A 23,909-nucleotide genomic window follows, 5' to 3' on the forward strand; every position below is an offset into this window, starting at 1 on the left:
ATCGCTAATATAAATCTGATTTAATTTAACAATGAATAAAACATACTATTACTATAACTCCGGGTAAGTCCAGTCGTTCGGAGTTACTACAGAGATGGTAAAGCAGTGCGGTGGGTTAGGAGCGGCGGTGCAAGCGTGCGCGCGATACCTTCCTCCTCGAGTCTCTGCGCCGACGCCCGCTTGGCGAGTTTTGGCTGCGTCAGGTGTTTGCGGCTCGTTTGCTGACAGTGGTTTCGTTCGCGCGCCTCGGAGCTCGCTATTCGTATGGGACTCGTACAGGCCGATTTGCGAATCGGTGACGTCATCGCTCCCACATTGACATGTACTGGCGCACGGTACGCCTCGTGAATAGGCGACGTTCCTGTACTTTTCATCTCTGCACATCTTATCTCCCTAGACACTCCTCTGTTATCGTAGTATTGGCTTGATTCGGTCGGTTTGGTTCTCTTTTCCTCCTGGTCTGTAGAATATAAGCCGTCACTCAGACTTGGAGCTGATGCTCGACGGTTGTAAGCGGAGTCATCGCCTGTTGATTCTATGCTGAGGCTACTTCTTTCTTCCGGTATAATATCGAATACGTTTTTAAAGCGTAATGAATTTGAGCGCGCACGTGATTCGCAAGGCACGGAGGCGCGACGCGCGGGCACGTCCTGAACATCCGTGAGAATTTCGTCTCCCAGCGCCTCTAGCAACATGTTAGCTAGCAGATGGCTCGGTTTGCCGTTTCTCTCTCGAGAGAGGATCGGTGGAGTTCTTCTACTGCCGTTACTTTTATTCTTTTGGGTGTTGCCTTCAAATACCCTTTGAACTTTCTCATTCACGGGAACCGGAATCCTTGACTTTCTATTCCTCGAATTTAAGTTATGATTTTCATCTGAAGTGGTCGTATCTGAGTTTTGTGAACTGTTCACGTACTCGATTATCTCAAGTATTTCTATACATTTGTTCCCGTCGTGTATCTCCGATTTTTGGTATATTCGCTTAGGACCACCTTCATCTGATGAGATTGGTGGATGTGTTTGAAGAGAAAGTTTGCCTCGTATGAGTCTTTCACTTTTTCTTTGGTCTTTATCGAGATTGTCTGAGCACGAATGAGATACGATATTTTTGACTAATTTCCGAGCATTTCTGTTGTTATTGTTTTTACTATCTTTCTTCCATTGCTTTTTCAACAAGTTTTCATCAGATTTTGTAGCAAGTAATTTGTTTGATCGTTGACTTATACGCATACACTTATATTCATCTTGTGCTATTTTCGCGATAACATCATCTATGATCGCATTTATTATTATCAAGCATTCCTTTTCCACTTCTTTCTTTGATTTATAAAGTTCTTGACGATTTTGAGATTCAATATCTCGCTTTAATTGCTTCACTTTACTACGACGCGCACATTCCATGCGCAGTTCCCGTTTTCTGTGACGCCGGTACAGTCTCTGTTTTATAGTTTCAGGCATATGGTCGGCGACTACGATGTTTTCTTTTTCGCAGTCGCAGTCATCGTCTTTTATTCTTATAAAGAATGATTCGCCCTTTTCTTTTGAGGATATAGTTTGATTGGCATTTTCAGGTAGTAAATCTAGAACGTCTATAGCTGATCGCACAAGCTCACTTCTTTTGTTGTTATTATGTGATCTTCTTAAAAGTATTGATCGCGGTGAGTTTGGATCATCTAGACTGTCAACAAGGCTTGTGCACTCGGAACCCAGAAGTTCAGCATCTTCGGAAGAAGACGTATTGACTTCCATCGACTCGGTGTGCGGAAAGGCAGAAAATCTGGGTACGATAGCATTATCGTCTACTTCCTGATAATAATTCCCAGAAACGACTCCGCCTAGCATTTGGCCGCCCGCTGAATTTCTTGTCGTCTGCATTTCAATGGTTTCAGTATTTTGAAAAGAACTATCATTATTTTCTATAAAGACATCGACGTTTGAAATTTCAATGTGTGAAATTCCGGGCCGTTTTCCATCTGGCGAATGTGCATCAGGTTCAATACTCTGAAGCTCGTCCTGGAAAAGTTTCTGTATCTGTTGTAAAACTGCTTTGTTCACACTTTCATTTGGTATATTCAAAAAATTCTCAGACTTGGATTGGTTATGGTGATGTGTTACCTCTTCGTGTCGCAAGCTATCAGCGGAAGTAACATTATTATTAGTTTCGACACTAAGTGCGTCATCGCGAATATTTACACTACACGAGTCACGCCGATTATTGCAATTGTCCCGCCTTCCGTCACTCTCGTAAAGCTCTTCGTTACCAAATATGATTTGATTGTTAGACGTAGGGCTCAAATGAACAATTGTATTAACACCAGTGTTTTGTAATTTCACTTTTATTTCTTTTTCAACGATGCTCATCTTCCGGTCACTTCCAATTGACGCGTTCATTGACTCGAGCTGATCGGTTAAAGAATTTAAACTCTCAACCAGAATGTTAGACACGTACTCATCTATGTCTATGTTAGAGTTTTTGTAATTGGATACTTGACTTTTATAAAGTAATTTCTCGGGTGAACTGCTCTTTATTACTGGAGTTGGTCGTACGTCTAATGTTTCAGATACGACGATTTCTAAGAAGTCATAAGGAGGTGTTTCCAAAGTAAGAGGTTTATTATATGGAACGACATTGCTCTCCTCATTTTCTGCACTAACTGATCTTTCGCTCACTCGACCGTCTATGACCTCGCTTGTTGAAACATGAGTGAGTGGTTCGGGATTTCTGAATGCAGCTTCTTTCATTGTTGGCATAGATGTTGTAAATGCATCAGAAGAATCAGTGAGAGATCGGTCAGTAGTCTCAACGTGTAGAACGGGACTGTTGAGAGGAGTGCAAACTATTCGTGTCTTATCTAAACTGCCGGTACGTCTTGGTGATATTTCCCTGGCATTCGCTGAGTCTGGAATAGGGTCGGTACAGGAGGATGCGCCTCTGATTGGAGAACTGGATGAACAGTCGGAATGCCGATCTCGAGATGAGTCTAATCTGAGACGTCTTGGTGATGTACGTAATTCCGAATGTGACGCATCGAGTGAACGCGTGCCGCACGGGGCACAGGGGACACAAGGACAAGCTCTAGCTGGTGATGCACCAGCTCTGCCCCATAGCCGTAGTAAGGCAGATTTTCGCATATGTTCCCTTTCACGCCGCGCTCCACCTGCTCTAGCACCACACCAAGCACATGAACTTCTCGTTCCAGCTGCCGTTCCAGAGGCACTCCAGCGTCCTCCTTCATCGCCTTCAGCCTCAGATCTTTGCTGAGCCAGCCTGTATCTGTAATTAAAACAAATAGATAAATAAAAAGAAAGAAGGAATCCTAACGTAGGGTACAATAAAATACAAAATATTTCTTCGAAGGAATGACTGCGCTTAAGACATCTTTTTAGTACATATCTGAAGATACAAATTAATGATAGTAGTTCTCTTACTTTCTCATGATAGTTTCCGGCATGGAATACCGCCGGCGCAGCAGGCCTGGTGAGGCGGCGGCGCGCGCCGGTACCTCGTTGCCCCACATCTTGTCCACGCTTGTTCGCTCGCAAGACGCACACGAATCGTCGCTTACCGCTTTCCTGAAATATATAAAAATCATTTATTTTTGTCCCATTCTAATTTTTTATACACATTAATAAACAAAATTATATCCTACCTATTTGTTTGAATGAATTGATATTTTAGTATTACAAATAAATAAATATATACGCTATTATTATTGCTATAACAATTGAAATATATATTATACAGGCTACGCATACACAAGGTCGAAAGTGACGACGAAGGACGAATGACGACATAGAAGAGCGACATACCCTTTGACGTCACAATTTACAACTCTGACTTAACCCCAAATCGCGCTTGCAGAATTTTATTTCAGCGAGAATTGAATGGTATTTTATAAGTATTGTCATTTATTTTTGTTATTGTCGCCGCTGGATAAATTGAGACTATAATATGTTAAAAAAAAACATCTATGCACGAAAGTATCTTTAACTCTACAAAATCATCACCCACTTAATTTATGGGTACATAGATACATACTACGGACATAAAAAGCTTTTAAGTTTAGATATGACCATGTAAGCTTTAATTCGGATTTTTTCGGGGAGAATTTGACACTATCTACCCATTGTGGTAGATTGCCGTTAGATGGCGCTGCATCGCATATATTCTACGTTTGAATTACCACAACGCGAATGTTGGGACGCTATATATTTGAGCCCAGAGATTCATATTTAACTCTATACACAGGCATTTGCAATTAGTTCCGAGCTTGAAACTAGTACATTGTTATATTGGTTTTATGTACTAACTACTTATTGTAAAACAAAGTCACTTTCCGCCGTTTTTATGTTTAGATCTTAAGGACATAGGCTACTTTTTTAACACATCAAAATCAAATATACTTTATTCAAGTAAGCTTTTAAAGGCACTTTTGAATCGTCCTTTAACAATTAAGTAAAGTACCACCGGTTCGGAGAGTAGATTCTACCGAGAAGAACCGGCGAACTAAACCTGAAAAAAGCGAGCGAAGCCACGGGCAACAACTAGTATTTTATACAGAGGAAAAAACAAAGGCTTTTCTTGAATAAATAAAACGTTGAAGGAAACAATTAATCGTGCAGTCCTTGTTCTTGATTGAAATTCAAAAATGTATCGTTTAATTACGACGTTTGGAACGTGAGTCAATAAGTAAATACCAATTATTTTTCACGTGCTTTTATAATTCGTGCTCGACGGTGTTGGAAAACTTTATGAGAGAACCTGCAAGTGCCAACTAACCTGCATTTTAGAATCATGGTTAAGTGAGTTTCTTTATAAATAGAGGAAGGTAGCCCAGTAGTGGGATAGTCGCACGCTCTTACTTAACTTGTAATAAAGATTGGGATATACTTTCAACGATCAGAAAATAAGTAGATATTGGGTAAGGTTGATATTGTATATTTACATAAGTCCGCATTATTATTAGATTAGTAGAATAATACAAGTGGTTTACCTAAAAATAATATTTTTAGCTGTTAAGTTTGGTTATAAGAGATATTTGAATATAGACTTTTTTATGAACAAAACTAAATATACTGCTTATACGTTTATTAATACTAACAATGTTGCATTGCTTACTGATTAAAATTATTTATGCTGTATACTACAAAAAACTTGGTAAATTTTGTTCACTAACAAAATACATTTGGACCACACGAGTACTTAAATTAACTGACCGCTTAAATGACATCCAAAAAAAGAAATATAAAACTATCCTTACGATAACATTTAAAATTGGAATCTTATAAAAGAGAGAAATTTGAAATTTAAGGCGAGAGACTTCATAAATCAGGTCAATATTCATGATACGATAAATTTCAGACACAAATGCTGTATCGGCTAGTCTTACTTTGTACCGTCTGCAAAAACCACTGAATGGTGAAATTAAGTTATTCCCTTATATTACCTATTCCCTTAAATTCGACGAAACTGAATTTTCCATCGTTTCGAAACTAATCTGAGGTGTTCCAGTCAAAATCTATCTATCCTGACGAGTTAACACTAAGTCCGACCACTAAATATACATACATATCCAGTAATGCCCAATATTGTAATATACACAAATATTGCGCGTTACTGGCTCCAAGCCTTTTTACCAATAAAGGTAACCTTGGCTTAAAAATAGTTATGAAATCTTTATAAATTTGACAGGGAAAATTATCGGTACATAATGATAGGAAGTAATCACTACAACACCACTTTAATCAACATCATAAGGGATATTAAAAATTCGTAAGAGCTTCTTCAAGGCCTAAACACTATTTACGACGCGGACGTCAATAGGGCAACGGTTTACGAGCCGCCTAGCGATGTAAAAGTCGTAGGATCGATCTTGATCCCTTGTCGTACCCACTCCTAACACAGGTGATAAGCTTTAAAGGAGGGGTAAATGAGAATATTAGTATTTTCTTAATGAATATAAAGAATTCTTAGTGAAAACAAACGTAAGTACAAGAATAAAAAAACAAGTCAAAACTACATTTTCTTTTAGAAGCAAATAGGCAAATGGCCTGTTATCGCTCATACACATCGAAGATGCTTCTAATCAGTATATATTAGTTGAAGGAATGTGCTGACAACATCAAATGAAATTCTATATAACTGTAATTATATTGGGTCACAAAGCAGCATAGGATGTTTTTATTTAGAGGTAGAATGCCAAAAATATCCTGAAAAGGTTTTAGTATTCGATAATAGTAAGATGATAATAGTTTTCCTTTATTCCAAAAGGTATTGTATATTTCTTATTAGTACACTAAATTTTCAACCAATGGGAGACCACTATTGAAGTATATATATATTATTATAATTAAGTTATTTTTTACAATATGATATTTATTTAATTAATATATTTATTTAATTCGTCGATAGAAATATATATAGCCATGATTGTACGCATTCGCCAATGAATATCATGTTGGAAAATTGAATAAATAATTCATGGAAACCGGCTGAAGACGAGATGGCGGTAAGCAGAGCGAGTCGTAGAAAACATGCTAAGTATGCGCTTGTATTAACATAAAAAAATATAAGCGCTTCATTGATATCATCGAGGAGATTTCACCGAGACAATTATAATATATCTCTTTGTTTATTATAAAAGAAAGTTTATAATCGTGTAAGCTGAATTGACACAACATGTGATAAAAGACACTTCATGTCACACTGCAGTTTCACGTTCAAATAAGCACGAAGTTGGTGATGTGTTGAAAATGTTAAAAGTCCAACAATGGTAAAAAATAATAACCATTTCTTACCTCACCAATGTGCCACCAACCTTGGTAACTAAGGTGCTCACTCAACATTCAAACCGGAACACAACAATACTGGTATACGGGCAACCCTGTAGATGCCAGTATTGTTGTGAGCCACTATATCCGAAAATCTAGTTCGGAATCTTCTCCTCAATCAAGGAGAACTTTGAGCTGAGATGGAACACATAAATAAATTACTTATTGAACTTACCTACGTATGTTAAACATTTGGACTTCTTAAAAAAGGTTTAAATTTTTTAATTTAATTTTATAGTAAGAACGTGTTTGCCAAATATATTTTTTTTTAGGAAAATCAACATTTTGACGTACTTTTTCAAACATCATGCAATATTATTCGCTTGTTTACGATAATGGTTGTATGAGTCAATCCTTGCGTGCAAATTGTACTTTAAGACGAGGATTTCAAGTAATAAAACTATACTTAATGGGGAGAGTAGAAATATAAACAGTTTAGATACATGAAGTATCTTTCTACTTTTACTTGGTGGTAGGGCTTTGTGTTACTCATCAGTTTTTCTACCGCCCAACAACAGTACTCAGTGTTGTTGTGTTCCGGTTTGAAGGGTGAGTGAGCCAATGTAACTACAGGCACAAAGGACATAATATCGTAGTTCCCAAGGTCAGTGGCACATTGACGATTTAAGGAATAGTTAATATTTCTTACATCGTCATTGTCTATGGGTAATGGTGACCACTTAAAATCAGGTGGCCCATATGCTCGTCCGCCAACTTATATCATAAAAAATATATCTATAAAAAGTGATTTTATTGTTACGTTAACGTGGTTTTAGCTGCTACGGAGTTTCACGCCGTTAAATTTATAATATTCAATTTTCTTGGTTGGTTGACTCACGGCCGTAGCGTGAATGCTATAACATAACTTATTAAATTTATTATCTAACGCAAATATATTGTAATTGGATTTGTAACAGTACTAGTGGTAATCATGAATCTAATTATAATCAGATCGTGGCTTCAAAACCAGGAAAGTATCTCTGATTTTAAATGAGCTTTATTTGTGTTTATTATTTTTACCTTGCGCGATGGTTATGCATAAGTGGATCTCCCGGGAAACACTGTCTTAGGTTTCGAAATTTTGTTTCTGTTTTATTTCATTGTAAACTGCAAATCGCTTTATATTTGACGTCAAAATGATGAAACCTCGTTTGAAAGTTGTTTTTTTTAGATATGAAATTGTATACATTAGTGTTGCTTGTGTTGGAGGTGATTGATTTAATTTATATTTTTTGTCTTATGATGTATAAGACAAAAATGTAAAAAGCGTCGCTCTCGAACTAACATTGGTCAGTCAAAAAGTTATTGAACTTATTCTTAACTAATTCTTTGTTTATATTAAAGATTAAGTAAAATTCCATTAAGAATCCTCTTTAATATTCTGCATATCTACGGTAGAGTCGAGATGTCCCGATGGTTAGAACGCGTGCTTCTTAACAGATGATTGCGGGTTCAAACCCAGGCAAGCACCGCTGATTCATGTGCTTAATTTGTCTTTATAATTCATCTCGTGCTCAGCGGTGAAGGAAAACATCGTAAGGAAACTTGCATGTGACAAATTTCATAGAAATTCTGCCACATGTGTATTCCACCAACCCGCATTGGAACAGCGTGGTGGAATATGTTCCAAACCTTCTCCTCAAAGGGAGAGGAGGCCTTTAGCTCAGCAGTGGGAATTTACAGACTGTTGTTGTTGTTGTATATCTACGGTTAGAGCTTTTAAAATTTAGATCATAGCCGTTTTTTTACGCAGCTATCACACTATAAACACTGGAATAAAAATCGGCTCACGCTTTTAATATAATATAAGGTTGTAAATCTACACGTATTATAAGTTCTTAAATAGTATGTTTTCTAAAATACATGATATGTAACATACTACAATGTAGGAGACTGAATACATAGCAATGTACAGTGTTTTAGTATGTTTCTGGCATTCGACCAGATCCAACATACCACTTCCGATTTACAATCCCTCATTATGCATGCATGCATAAAACAATTTTCAATCCGTAAACAGCGAATCAAAACGATTTAAGTGAAAATTATAACTGGCCTTAAATTAAACAAAAAAAAAAAAGAATTCCAAATCCAAATCGGCTAACCAATGACGGAATTTTATTACTCTATATTAAGTATAAGTTATAACAAAATATTGTTCAATTCGACACAAATTTACTTCAACAGCTGCTTCGCATGTGTCAAAGGCACGCGTTGCAACGTGTCCGACACTTTTATGTGTACTAAAATAATAAACAGCATGCGCATTGTTAGGGCGGTGTCTCACCGGGAGCAGTTCCCTGTATTGGTAACAGTTCAGATTCGAGCATTACATCAAGGTGGAGTAAAACTGAGTAACGATACAATGCAGTTTGTAATTACAGTGGAAAAGCAGGATCAAGCATTACAGTGTAAAATCCACTGAATCAAACGCTCTTTTTCCAATCTTAGGTTGTCACATTGCATCCATAGCTCGATTCAGTTAAACAGTATTGTAATTTAAAAAGCAAAATCACATTTTAGATTGTAACTTATAGCTGATTGCTCCGGGTGAGAGAGCTTCCTTACATTCCACTTGAGGGACTCTAAAATAAAAACTAAAACACCAGGAAAATCATATAAAATATAAATATTCCATAGATTATTATTTAGAATCCACGTACTTTTATATTGAAGAAAAAACTTATATAGAAAAACTAGTGTTTTATTCGCGAGGAAAGTTGAAATTCTCGGACTTTTCTCCACTATAATATGCATGTATTTATACGCATAAATCTTGCTCTTGAATTAGTCTGTTTATTGATGCAAAACTGCATTCAATCCGTTGCGTAGTTTAAAATATCAAAGCGTGAAGACGGCGGGAAGTGACTTGGTTTTATATTATGTATATAAAAAGATACATTAGAGTATAAATTCATAAAAAAATATCCTCAAATATATTTGAATTATATTTATAATGCACTTAATCAAAGGATTACTAATAAATCTGTTAATCTATATTTTAATCAATTACGAATAAGTAGGAGGTCCATTCAATTAGTCTTAAACAAAAATGTATAACTATTTACTTATGAATCGATTTTATTATTATTGTTGCTTTGAATTGAGTAAACCTCATAATGATCCGATCTTAATTCCAAGAAAGACATTAATTAGAGCAAAAATTTTGAATTTTTTTCGGAACATTAAAATACCTACTTAAATCTACTATTTTATACTATAAAGTATGTAGTGACTCAAATTAATTAGTTTATTTATTCCCACTATAAATAACCAAACATACATGTTAGTATCGAATATCTAAATATATTTTGTTAACAAAAAAAATTGAGGATAATACATTATTTTCCTTACTTATCGTTAGTCAGTTTGTTTAGATAAAATAAAGGGGGTTCCAGAAAGATTTATAGCCGTCAATGTGAATTATCCGTAAAGACGCGTGTACAGTCAGCATCGCCGCGCCAGGAATAGAAGTCTCCTGCGGATTTCTAAACAAAACAATACAAACATTGGTTCCATACAGTTTGCAATACTGCGCAGACTACTCGACATGACCATTTAATATCTTTAATTAATTATTATTAGTAGACTCAAATGAAGACTGTAATAGATATAAAATTATAAATCAAATTTAAAAATGGCTTCTGACTAACAAATCCAATGCTCCGGATATCAGTGGAAATAATTAAAATATTATATGATTTTTTACTTTTACTCAAAATCAAAATTAAAATATTCTATTAATACATTTGAATAATCGTGTTACAGTATTGGATCATATGTAAAGCTACGACCGATTCGGAAAGTAGATTGTATCGAGAAGAACCGCCAAAAAACTCAGTAATTACCCTTTTCCGACTTTCCAACTTAAACTGAGAATTTAACTTAAGTTCCGAGTTTATTGACTGCACGTCATTTGGAATTGAACGAATATTTGAGCTTGTTAGTTTTAATATTGCTGCTCTTGTCTTTAAGATGCAAAAAAGCTGACGAAATCGCAAGACACAGCCATAGAACAGCATAATATTTCTGTTTGGTGGTTGAATATCTGATGAGTTGGTGGCACCTTTAAAATTAATCATTCCTTATATAACTTGGGTCAATAACCTTGGGAATTAAGATGTCTTCACCCTTTTTTTTCTCGCTGGAAAACGCTTTACGCGCTTTCCGAAGTGGGGGGGTGTGTGGGACTCCCCGATTTCCTGGGCGCCGAGTGCGCCCAAGTACGACGGGTTTACCCACTAAAAACCAGCGGTACCCTCTCCGTCTTTCAGCGGACGCCACGGGATCGCTTACGCATGCAAGATGTCTTAACCCTAGTGTCAAGCCGGAACCCAACAATACAAAATGTTTCTGCTTGTGCTGCTAGGTGTTGGAATACATTTTTTTTATGGTATAGGTTGGCGGATGAGCACATGGACCACCTAATGGTAAGTGGTCACCATCGCCCATAGACAATGACGCTTTAAGAAATATTAACTATTCTTACATCGTCAATGTGCCACCAACCTTGGGAACTATGATGTTATGTTTGTGCTTGTAGTTGTTACACTGGCTCACTCACCCTTCAAACTGAACCACAACAATACTGAGTACTGTTATTTGGTGGAATAACTGATTAGTGGGTGGTACCTACCCCGACGGGTTTGAACAAAGCCCTGCCACCAAGAAGTACATTATAAGTACAAAAGTGTTCTCAGACTAGCGCTAAGCCCTATCACTAGTACATGGCTTTAAAATCAAAAGTGACAATTATGTGACCTGGTTTTCAGTATTATCGCGATACCGCCTTGCGATAAAGCCGTCGTTATTTCACGTCCATTGTGTTGAAAGCAATTTGCAATATTGCAAGCTCGATTCAGTTTTGTTCAAACTTCATTTCGAAGGGGATTAATGTACGTCACTCAAACTTCAGTCGAGTGTGGCACTTTATTGGAGCTAAATATATATATGGATGGCATTGAAAAGTATTTTATTTATATGTAAACACTAGCGACACGCCCCGGCTTCGCAAGATTGTTGACACTCAATATACTGCAGAATATCTTACAATGTTCACAGTTTTTCAGCCATTTTTTATTGTGCTTGTATTATACATATAAACCTTACTCTCGAATCAATATAAATATTCAAAAAAACCCGCTTCAAATTCCGTTGTTTATTTTTAAATATCTAAGCATACATAGGGAAACTTAGCTGTAAGCAACTTTGTTTTATACTATCTAACGATAATGATAAATATGATGTTGTCGACGACGCCTTCTTGTACCGTTGGAGTCGTCATATCCATATTTTAGATACAAAACTTTAGTGGAATCCTCTTTTATCCCTGACACGATGCAAAGTTTGCTCGATTAGATTGGCAGCAAAATACCGTACGACATAACTCCGAGTAAGGCTCATTGTTATGTCTTACGGCATTTTGCTTTTGGATAATGCTACAGTTGTTGAAACTGCAAAAAAGAGTCTTCCAGTCTTCAACTCCAAAATTAAAAACGTCATAAATTGATCTCAAACAAAAATGATTTTAAAATACAAAAAAATATATTTTTAAATTTTTGTTCTCATACAGAATTATACACAATTCTAACACTTCAAGTAGTGTTGTTCGATAGTAAATAGTAAAGATTTAAGATAGGGACCACTGCAAACCATTGCAGTGATATTTATAACTGCATTCCGGTTGAAACTGTCGCGGCTAACACATGCAGGCGACTCTAACATATCTATTATAAGCATATAATACTTATTCGGATAAGCCAGACGACTTAGTTTAACTGTTTGTTTTAACGCGGTAATATCAGAAATCAAACATTTTGAATAAAATGACCAATTTTATTGAGCGGCAATATCAACTGATACAATAAGTCTGGCGGAATTAATTCTACAAATATACACACAGGTATAACTATACTTGAATCTTCTGTATGTGTGTGTATTTGAACTCCTGGTCCGATTTTGATGGTTTTAGTCCGTGTTTAAGCGAATGCCTGGATAGTTTATATGAGACTACGTGTCTGTCGTACGGTCGTACTGTGTACACCGGTTTTAATGAGTAGGTACGCCACTTCGAAGTTCCGGGTTCGATACCCAGCCGAGTCGATGGAGAAAAATTTCAGGTACCGTCGTTCCCACGACTAATACAATTATATAAGGCTGAAAAGTTTGCTAGTTTTAAAGGACACACAACATTTACTGGTACGATTCGAAAAAAGAACATTAGGTAACCCCTTCAACGAGAAAGCTATAAACAACACATAACATCAAGTTAGTTATCAAGGGTATCAAGGCGGATCATGAGGTTCAACACTAAAAATTTTTCACCTAATTTTGATGAGCCTACTTAAATTATATTTGAATTTTGATATAGTTTTTAAGCGAGCCAAATAAAATACATAATAAAGAAATTAACGAGAGGATCGAAAAAGCCTTTTAGGTCATTCGTCTTCAAACATAATTCCGATAATTCTGATACAGCTGAACGAAGAAAATCTTAAGATAAAAGGAATCAATTGACACCGTTTATCTGGCAATTTGGAAGATCTCCAAGCCGTTTGACTTGCGATCGTCGAATACGTTGCCAAAATCCGGAAACCGATATCTAGGATAAGTGAAAACCGTATTAAATATCTTAAACATTGTTACTTAGAACACTAGCAAGAAGAGTGACATATTTGACCTTTTTGGAAACAAAAATATTCCATTCCAAAATATACGATTATACATATTATTACTAGTTTTTTTAAGTTTATGTTCGCTGTTCTGTCGCTTGCATCTCGGGAGGAAAGTCTACATACTCAAAACTAACAATAACACAGAAGGTTATAATAATTATAACAAAGCAAAAAAGTAGCATATCTCTTTGGAATTCAAGCTTATTGATACTTGAATTTCATCAAAACTGGTGTAATCGCTTAGCAGTGAACGCGGATACGGACAGACACATTTATTTATAATAATAGTATAGATAGTATCGACAAATAGGCAGACTGAATATGCTACCTAGTGGTAGGTAGTCACCATCAACCATAAACAGTGCCACTATGAGATGCATAAACTCTTTCTCGTATCCTCACTGCAGTTTAAACATTATGCAAGTATCCTACTAATATTATATATGCGAAAGTTTGTGAGGATGGATGTATGTATGTTTGTTACTCTTTCACAAAAAAAGTATTGAGCTGATTTGGATGAAATTTTACAGTAATATAGATTATACGTCAGAGTAACATATAGGCTAAAATTTATAGTGACTTTACTTAGTTAGGTCATATTATAACGATAATGGGCGGGTCGCTAGTTATCAAAAAACGTATGCTGTGACGTATGGAACTCATAACATACGAGTTTTGGCGTTTTGTTTAATTATTAAATACGTCATTACTGTTTTTTTAATATTAGAATGATAAGATAAATAGGTCATTGTGTCAACTAATAGAAAAAAAACTTAACCATGCCGTAAACATATATATATACAACACCGAGCCGCAATCATTGATATTGTTGATTTCCTGTTTGAAAGTGTTGTTTTTATGATATAGGTTGACAGACAGGTCAATAAGTCACGTGATGTTAAGCACCACAGTCCATACACACCACCAACTTTGGGATATGTGCCCTATGTGCCTGTAACGGCTAACCCTTAAAACCGGAACCCAACAATACTTGTTATTGCTCCCTGGCGTTAGAATATATGAAGTGAGTGGTACCTACCCAGACGCGATTGTATGAAACCCTACCACCAAGTAAATCCCAAGGTTGACTGGGCGAATGTTTGTCGCTATTTATTGTATGTTTACCACTAAAGGGAGATCTATTTGACAGTATTTCTATAAATAAATAACTAACAAAATAAACTAAAATATCAATTTGACGATCTCCGTGGTCAAGTAGTGTGTACACCGGTTTTCCTGGGTAAGCCACTCCGAGGTCCCGGGTTCGATTCCAGGCCGAGTCGATGTAGAAAATTCATTAGTTTTCTATGTAGTCTTGGGTCCGGGTGTTTGTGGAACTTTCGATACTTCTGATTTTCCATAACACAAGTACGTTAGCTACTTACATTGGGATCAGAGTAATGTATCTGATATTGTCCAATATTTATTTATAGTTTACGCTTAAATAAAATATTTTTTGCCACCCCTTATCTTATAATGACGCCTAAGTTTCACGGCTTTGTGATGCCGATGGTATTCGTTACGAGATGCAGTTTCCAATCGAGCGCAGATCAACAACCGTTGGTGTTCTGAAACCGTTCAAGTGTGAACGGAAATATTTTCCGCGCATAATTAAGACACATGCAATGCGCGGGTTTCGTTATCAAAATGTATGTGTCTATGTATATCACATATGTGGTATCGGCTATACTTAGGTATAGCTCTTTTTTTATTTATTTTACAACATCCACAGGCTCGCAGTTGCCCGTGCCTTTTTTTACATTCTGTTTTAAACATTTTGGCGATTTAGATTTTATACTAAACATCAGCAGATCTTCGCTGCATTTCATTCGTCTTTTCGGGAGACGTGGCCCACACTGACATTTTTTTTTTCATTAAAATTTTAAAATAATATATACATAATCTATAAAAATTATATATAATAAAAATATGTGGCAGTATATGCGTAATTCTTATTACTAAAATCCAGCGGGTCCTGGTCCGCGCTTGATCAGAGAGAGTACCTACAGCCTCGGCGACTTTGATGTCGCGTTTATGTATAGATGTCTTGAGGCTGTGCTCTAGGCTACTTATAGCTCGTATAATGATAGCTCATAAATGTCTCATGTTTGGCTGTGGCCTGCTTTAAGAGATTCGAAGGTTATTCCACCAGCATGGACTGATGCGGAATAGTAGAAGCAGATGTATCAAATGTAGGTTTCAACGTAAATTTCTTTTTGAATGCATTATACAGAAAAAATAAGTTTATGAAAATTTGAATCCAAGTTTTGATTCGTAATCTCCAGTTGGAGTTAACGTGAACAAAGTAGAAGACGTAGTACTTTATTTAGAGTGGGGAGAAGCCTATCACAAACCTTCAGGATCCATCTTGCATTTTTTTCCTTTACTACTTATTAAGTTTCATACTAGATACAAATATAGCAATACTTTAAATTTCGAATTTAATACTTTTCATGTGTCTTAATAAATTATAAAGATAATAAAACCGTTCAAACTTAAAAAGTACATCTTACATTAGTGGCGCGTTACAAGCGACCGAATTTCAACTGATTGACATTTGAACTCTGTAGCTAATCTTAATTAGTTGTACTAATTACGGACATCTCACACACATTTCTTCCAGATAACAATTAACATGGTTCAAATAAAATGTATTCCTTTCATTTCCTCAATGAACTTTAAATAGTTCCTTCAATCATTCATTCATTCATTCAAGAGAACAAAATCATTTGGGAATTTAAAAAATTCAAATTTCTCGTATTATATTGTGGTTAAAATTGTACCGATCGAAATTCTAACTGTTTCGATTACCATTTTATTAATATTGTTCTTCGAGCAATACAAGCTAACAAGAAAATTTCTAATTAATTAATAATACTAACTAATTAATTAATAATGTGTACGAATCCACTGTAAAATCGATGGGTAGAATATTGTTTAAAAGCTGATCTTGCATGAACTCACCTTAAAAATGTATTAATTATCATAATACAAATTATGCTTACAATAAGGAAATTATACAAAAATTTTTGCTGAGTTTCTCTACACAGGAATTTTTATCGGTCTCGAAAGCTCGTTTGGGTTGCCATCCATTAAATATTCTACCGCCAAACAGTAATACCAAGTACTACTACTAGAGTAACAGCAAGTATATGAACAAGCGAGGTAAGGAATGGTTAACTTTTCTAAAAGCGACGATATCTTTGAATACTTATATAAGATAGCCCATGTCCATCATGATTGAATAAAAAAATATTAATATAAATTGCAACAGTAACTAAGTCTATCTGTTACTGAGCCACTGAACCGAACGTAATCAAATCTGACATTAAAGCTGCCTGGAATGGAGATATAAATTACGGGCTTATTGGAAAAATACACGACCTAATACATACTAATAGTATAAATGGGATGTCTGTTCTGTCTGTAGCTCTTTCAAGTTCAAACTACTGAATCGAATTTGATGACATTCGATACGATTCAAACTTTATCTCCAAGAAAGACCTAAACCCCAAGCTGACAATACGACGGAAACCTCGGGTAACAATTATCATTTTAATATACAACATACTTCAATTCAGGGAATAATTCTCCTTGGAGAGACTTATTCGCCAACTTAGTTAATCTGGTACGATGACCCATACAGCATCTCAACAACAACAGCTTGTAAATTTTCCACTGCTGGGATAAGGCCTCCTCTCCCTCTTTGCGAAAAAGGTTTGGAACATATTCCGCCACGCTGTTCCAATTTGGGTTGGTGAATTACACATGTGGCAGAATTTCTATGAAATTGACATATGCAGGTTTCCTCACGATGTTTTTCTTCGCCGTCGAGCACGAAGTAAATTATAAACAGAAATTAAGCACATTAAATGGTGGCATCTCAAGGGACCAAAGAAGCCCTTTTGAAATACGCAACTCGTACCTTTTTAAGCCTAGCACCTGACGACTAACCAATAATAAACACTAACAAAACTAGCAACCCGCCCCGGCTTCGCACGGGTTCAATACTGATACTATATATACTACAGAATTTGTTTATATACGACATCACATTAGAAACTTCTAAAATATCAGTGTTTCCTTACTATATTGTCCATGTATTATATACAAAAATCTTCCTCTTGAATAACTCAATCTATAAAAAAACCGCATCAAAATCCGTTGTGTGATTTAAAAGATCTAAGCATACATAGGGACAGACAGCGGTAAGGGACTTTGTTTTATAATATGTAATATAATAATATAAAATCAAAATATTATCAAGCGCCCTTAGAAACATCCTACATCATGAGCTTCCGAAAAATTAACACAAAAAAAAAAAACAAACAAATTAATACACATACCTCAATTCACAACCGCGTCATTTTCACAAAACTAAAACTCATTTCGTATCTATTACACCATTCGTACGTTATAAATAATATATCGTTATAGCACTTTTTCGTTCGTAATATTTCGTTTGATTATAAACAGACGACCAGTCGTTTCAAACGCTGGCTGTCGACTGCGGGCCACGGGATCGGGGATACGCGTTAGTTTCATTCATATTTCAAACATAGTATATAAATATGCACATATTTTGCGCGGATATACCTGTTAAAGAAATTATACCGCTAGATATATCTTTGTATTTTATATAAGATGCTTTGTAGAAAATATATATATTAATTATATATGTTAGGTCAATCAACTTTGTATTTTTAAGTGTTAAAAAGAGTAACTTCTGAGTTTCTCGCCGATTTCATTCCGAAACTTCACTTAATATAATTGTTAAATGATTCATTTTTCAAAAGTGCTCGTATACAACTAAAACAACAACAGCCTGTAAATTCCCACTGCTGGGCTAAAGGCCTCCCCTCCCTTTGAGGAGAAGGTTTGGAACATATTCCAACACGCTGTTCCAATGCGGGTTGGTGGAATACGCATGTGGCAGAATTTCTATGATATTTGTCACATGCAGGTTTCCTCACGATGTTTTCCTTCACCGCTGAGCACGAGATGAATTATAAAGGCAAATTAAGCACATGAAACAGCGGTGCTTGCCTGGGTTTGAACCCGCAATCATCGGTTAAGATGCGCGCGTTCTAACCACTGGGCCATCTCGACTCGCTCGTATAAGTCAATACGAATAAAGTATAATTTGATTTGATTTGATTTAATCGTTATATTTTATCCTTGAAATAGAAAACAATTGTCAACAGAGATTTAGTGGCACTATAAGGTAGATAAGCCAAGCAGTACAATAAAATGATATTAAGACGGAAACAAGCCCCTCCCCCTCCCCTCTGCACTCGGAAAGGACATTAAAGAAACTACTGGTCCTGCGCCAGAATTGTGTCTGATTACCGTCCCGGACAGACAGCGAAGGAGTCGTATAAGTACTTGTGCTTTAAAACCTTTCCTGTGTACTAACCCTTGAACATGATCATCATAAACACAACGATAGCTTTTACAAATTCTCCCATAATTGTATTATATAACATTTGTATTTATAACGAAGTGTACGAGAAAATAATATACTCAGAGACGGTGACTCATAGCGCCGAGAGGTTTCAGTGGTTATAACGCGTGCATCTTGACCGAAGATTGCGAATTCAAACCCAGGAAAGCACAACTGACGTTTAATTTACCACTAAAATCTAATTTATCTCGTATTCGGAGGTGAAGGTCAGCGTAGTATGGAAACCTGCCCTTAGCATATGAGAATTAGTGTCGTGAAGTAAACTACAACCCTTCTTCTTAAAAGGGATTGTAGGTCTATGCCCAGTAATGGGACTTTAACAAGCAGTTACGTTTTTTTTTTTTGTTTTTATGTTTGTTTTTAGATTTGTAACACAGATTGTACAGAAGCTGTAATTGTAGCTTTTAAAACATATATTAATAAATATACATATATAAGGACATTGTTGGAAGTTCTGACAAATATTTATCTACCAGCCCACTTTGAAAAGGGAAGATAAGTAAGATTTTGCCCAGTAGTCAGTGGATAACTTTACACTAAATCTTTAAGCAGATTTATCTTGTAAATACTTTAAGCATTTTTGTGCCTGATATACTAATGTAACACGAAAGTCAGATAAACACGCCATTGGTTTCAGAAATACAGAGCACTTAAGTTGATTGGGCAGCCGTTTAGTTAGATAACGGCTCTTAAGATATTCTCTAAGAGTCAACGCCAACCCTGGGTTTTATTCGGTCTTTACTTGCGGTATAGAATTATTTTACAAGACATACGTTATAGAATAATCATATAGTTCTAAGATTTTAAATTAACATGGTTATTTTTATTATTAAAGGTATTAATTTCGGGATATTTACCATGTTTTTTATTTTTGTTCGGTGGAGCTCGATATTTGGACATTATATACGAGTCTCGGGAACAAGACATTCGTAGATAATGTCGAAATATCGAGCTAAAAACCATGGCAAATATCCCGAAATGAATACCTTTAGTAATCATATGGTTCGTTTTTTATGGTATAGGTACGCAAATCATCACATACCGCTGAGTTTTTCAGAGTTGTCAGTGTATTTTCTTTTCCGAATCCGGAATTCCGGTGGTTTTTTGACAAGCATAGGTAAGTGTAATGCTTATATGTTGAATAAAGGAATTTGTTTTGATTTATTCACCTAATCGTAAGTGGTCACCACAACGGGGCTATAAGAAATATTAACCATTCCTTACATCACTATTATGCCACCAACCTTGGTACCAATATTATTTCCCTTAAGCCTGCAGTTACAGTAGCTCACTCGCCCTTTAAAAACGGAACACAACTAAACTTAGTACTGTTGCACACAAAGCCCTACCACCAAGTAAGTTGAATCATATTTGTTGCAAAAAATGTATTAATAATGAGTAAAAGAATATAATTGGGTCGAACCAACTTCAAAGTTCCAAGTAATGGTATTCATTTTTCTTTGCTTGAACTTGTTGCCATGAAATAAATCGCTTTCAATTTAGCATTTGTTCATGAAGGCTGAAGCAAGGCTTCATCAAAATAAATATAAATATTTGACAACATCACATACGTTACTCTGATCCCAACGTATGTAAGTAGCTAAAGCACTCGGGTTATGGAAAATCAGAAGTAACAATGGTACGACAAACACCCAGACCTAAGACAACAAAGAAAACTAATAAACTTTTTCTAAAACGGTTCCGCCGGGAATCGAAACCGGGACTACGAAATGGCGCACCCATGTAAACCGGTGTACACACCACTCGGCCGAGGAGGTCTTCAGAGATTTATCTTCCTATGTATTTGTACTTATTCCATATACTAGTGTTTTCGGTAGATAAAGTTCATTAACATTATTATATTAACGAACGATCGAGACACATTCTTTGAAAACGAGCTGTTTATCTATGAGTCTTATCTGATGACGTCATTACTTTACCTTACATAAAGTATTTTATTCGGCTATCCTTGGTAAAAGTTTAGGATTTTAGAACACATTTCTGAACTGGTTGAAAACATCACTTGACCTCTACAGACAACTGCTTTTTAACCTATATTAATATTATAAATGTGAAAGTAACTCTGTTTGTCTGTCTGTCGCACTTTCACGATCAAACCGCTGAACAGAATTTGATGAAATTTGGTATGAAGCAAACTTGAACTCCAAGAAGTATCATATACATAGTCTACTTCTTGGCTTAAAACATGCCAACCATTATCCTAAAAGGCGAGCGCATCCGCGGACGACTACTAGTACACAATAAGTAGCGAAACCAAGTTCGTTCCAACCGAGTGTCTCACGAGACACCTCTTTTTTATAACCCAGCTTAACTATAACCTTCAACGGCTTAAACATACATTTAATTTCACCTTGATGTTTGGCATAATTAATAGATATGTATATATAGGATGGAAAGACGGCAAGATTGTTTGCTTCGTGGTCACCATCTTCGCCATCCATATTCACGAAATAATACAACAAATAGATAGCTGTTATTGATTTTACCATACCTCATAGGCGATATCATCTTTTGCTTCTTGACAGCTCTCATAACTAAGTGATAAAAGTAATTCGTTCTATCTGCTTTTTCAAGATCAAAATAATGAACCGAATTTGATGAAACAAGATATAAAGTAAGTTTGACTTGACCAAGAACAATAACTACTTACTAACACCTAACACTTGACGAGCGAAGCCGCGGGCTATAGTTAGCAGATTATAAGTTTAACAACGAGCCCATACTGAGACTGAATTGATAGGGTTTCTATAACGTTGCGTGTCACTTAATACTCGTATTAGTGAAATCCCTACACGATCCCTTCGTATATTCATTTTACATTTAAAAATATATGGCCTAGTGAATGGCGCTCTACAATCGACATCTATGCCATTAGCTTTTAGACCCCAGCCTGCCAATCCATTGAGTAACTAACATACAAACACACAAATTTAAACATTTTTTCGTCTGTATGTAATAATATATAGAATAGTTCAATAGATTACATACACGTCAGGGACATAGAATAACCCCCCTCCCCTACTGAAACACAGGCGAATCGGCTGAATGAAATCTATACATATAATAAAATTGGAGTCTGTGTTTGTATAGACAATACATATACCCAAAATAACATTTTTTACAATTTTGGTCTGCTTGTCTGTCTGTCTGTTTGTTCCGGCTAATCTCTGGAACGGCTGAACCAAATTTGATAAAATTTTGTATGAAGCAAACTTAAACTCCAAGAAAGGAAATAGGCTACTTTTTGCCTCACACATGACAACAAACGCCCTAAAAAGCGAGCGAAGCCGCGGGGGAATACTAGTTAGCAATATATAAATACAACTTTTTGGTATACGTTTTATATTACCTCAGGGTGATTTTGTTTTTTATGACAGAACGCATGATAGGTCCTCATGGTACACATATAGCCGTTATAATACCGCAATAAATGTTATTGCTCCTTCTTGTTTGGATGTTAAATCGAGTTGTTTTAAGTTCCTGACCCTTTTTAATAAATGGTGTATCTATCGAGATCGAACCAAGAAGATAAGCGATTTCAAAGATGGTCTATATTATAGAAATTCCAAATTTAAGAACATATATAAAAAACCCTCTTTTATAAGTCGGGGTTCTCGGCTTTTCTTTACTACAATATGCATGTATACACACACACACACACACATACATACAAACATGCATATAAACCTTCCTCTGGAATGACTCTGTTTTGTGATGATTACCACATTAAAATCCGTTAAGTAGTTATAAAGATCTACGCGTACAGAGAGCGAGAAGCATCTTTGTTTTATACGATGTAGAGATGTATGAATACATCACTATTTCCGAACTCTAATGAACAATATTTAGTTGTGTTAGAAGCCTTAATTGTCCAGGGGCTTATTTTTAATTTTTGTAATAATTATTGCCATATCCCAACGAATTTGCCTATTTACTATTTCCTATTTACCCATTTTAAGCTTATCACTTATGTTAGTAGTGGGGACGACAATAGCCCAAGGGGTCAGGATCGATCCTGTGACTTTAACCAATGCGCTATTGACGCCGTAAATAATGTCGATTAAAGTGGTGTTATTATGATTACATCCTATCAAAATGTAACGATAATCTTACCTTTGTCTTTGTGTCATAGTATCAGGCCATGTACTTTGCGCAATGGCGGATTTACAAATCTGCCGCTAGTAGGATAGTAGGCTATTCATTTTTTGCCGCCCCTACTCTTTTTTGCAACATTTATGATTTGTGTTCTATCGTCCTCATTACATCGGTTTTTTCCCGTTATTAATATGATTATAAACTAGGTGATATTTGTGTTAGTTACAAGATTATTTTTCCAACCCGCTATGTAGTGACAAGTATACGGATTACGGACGTATTGTGTATAAATATAGTTAACATATATTTTTTTTTAAATTTGGGCTTATTTGCCGCCCCTCTAAATCTGCCGCCCTAGGCTCCAGCCTACTTAGCCTATTTGTAAATCCGCCACTGGCTCTGCGGGAAAATGAAAGAGCGGATAATAGGCTATGTGATGTAAACATTTAAGCGTCTCTCACGATAATATCTTAAGACAAAATATCACTCGACAATTCATGAAACATTACACACGTCGAAGATAATACGTATATCACAAAACATCAATGTTTATATTATTGGATGAAGAGGTCCAGCCATCAAAACATAACCATTACTATGCTTCTGTTATGATATCGATTACTTATAGTGTTAAGATAAACGTTCACATCACTATTGATTACAAGTTACGAAATCCTCTTTACCTAAAAACGTAGGCTATCACAACAACATCAATTGATTTTATGTTCATTGCTTTTTTACAAAATATGCTAAATTTTTTATGTGTAGTTAAACCGCAATGGACAATGATCTAATTAAAATCACACGAATATATCAGGTAGATAG

At 35.8% G+C, this 23,909-nt stretch overlaps 1 protein-coding gene across 2 annotated transcripts in view; it reads right to left on the minus strand.

The window, feature by feature from the left end:
* LOC124538730 overlaps positions 1–23,909 on the minus strand; it is a 77,264-nt gene that overhangs the window by 7,413 nt on the left and 45,942 nt on the right. For both annotated transcript variants that reach the window (XM_047115899.1, XM_047115900.1), the window contains exons 3-4: positions 3,429–3,572; positions 149–3,273 (exon numbers count right to left, since the gene is read on the minus strand). In XM_047115899.1, coding sequence (XP_046971855.1) covers positions 149–3,273; positions 3,429–3,517 — 3,214 coding nt within the window. In that variant the 5' untranslated portion in view covers positions 3,518–3,572. The remainder of the gene's footprint in view (positions 1–148; positions 3,274–3,428; positions 3,573–23,909) is intronic.

This window comes from Vanessa cardui, chromosome 21 (assembly GCF_905220365.1).
Source record: "Vanessa cardui chromosome 21, ilVanCard2.1, whole genome shotgun sequence".
NCBI lineage: Eukaryota > Metazoa > Arthropoda > Insecta > Lepidoptera > Nymphalidae > Vanessa > Vanessa cardui.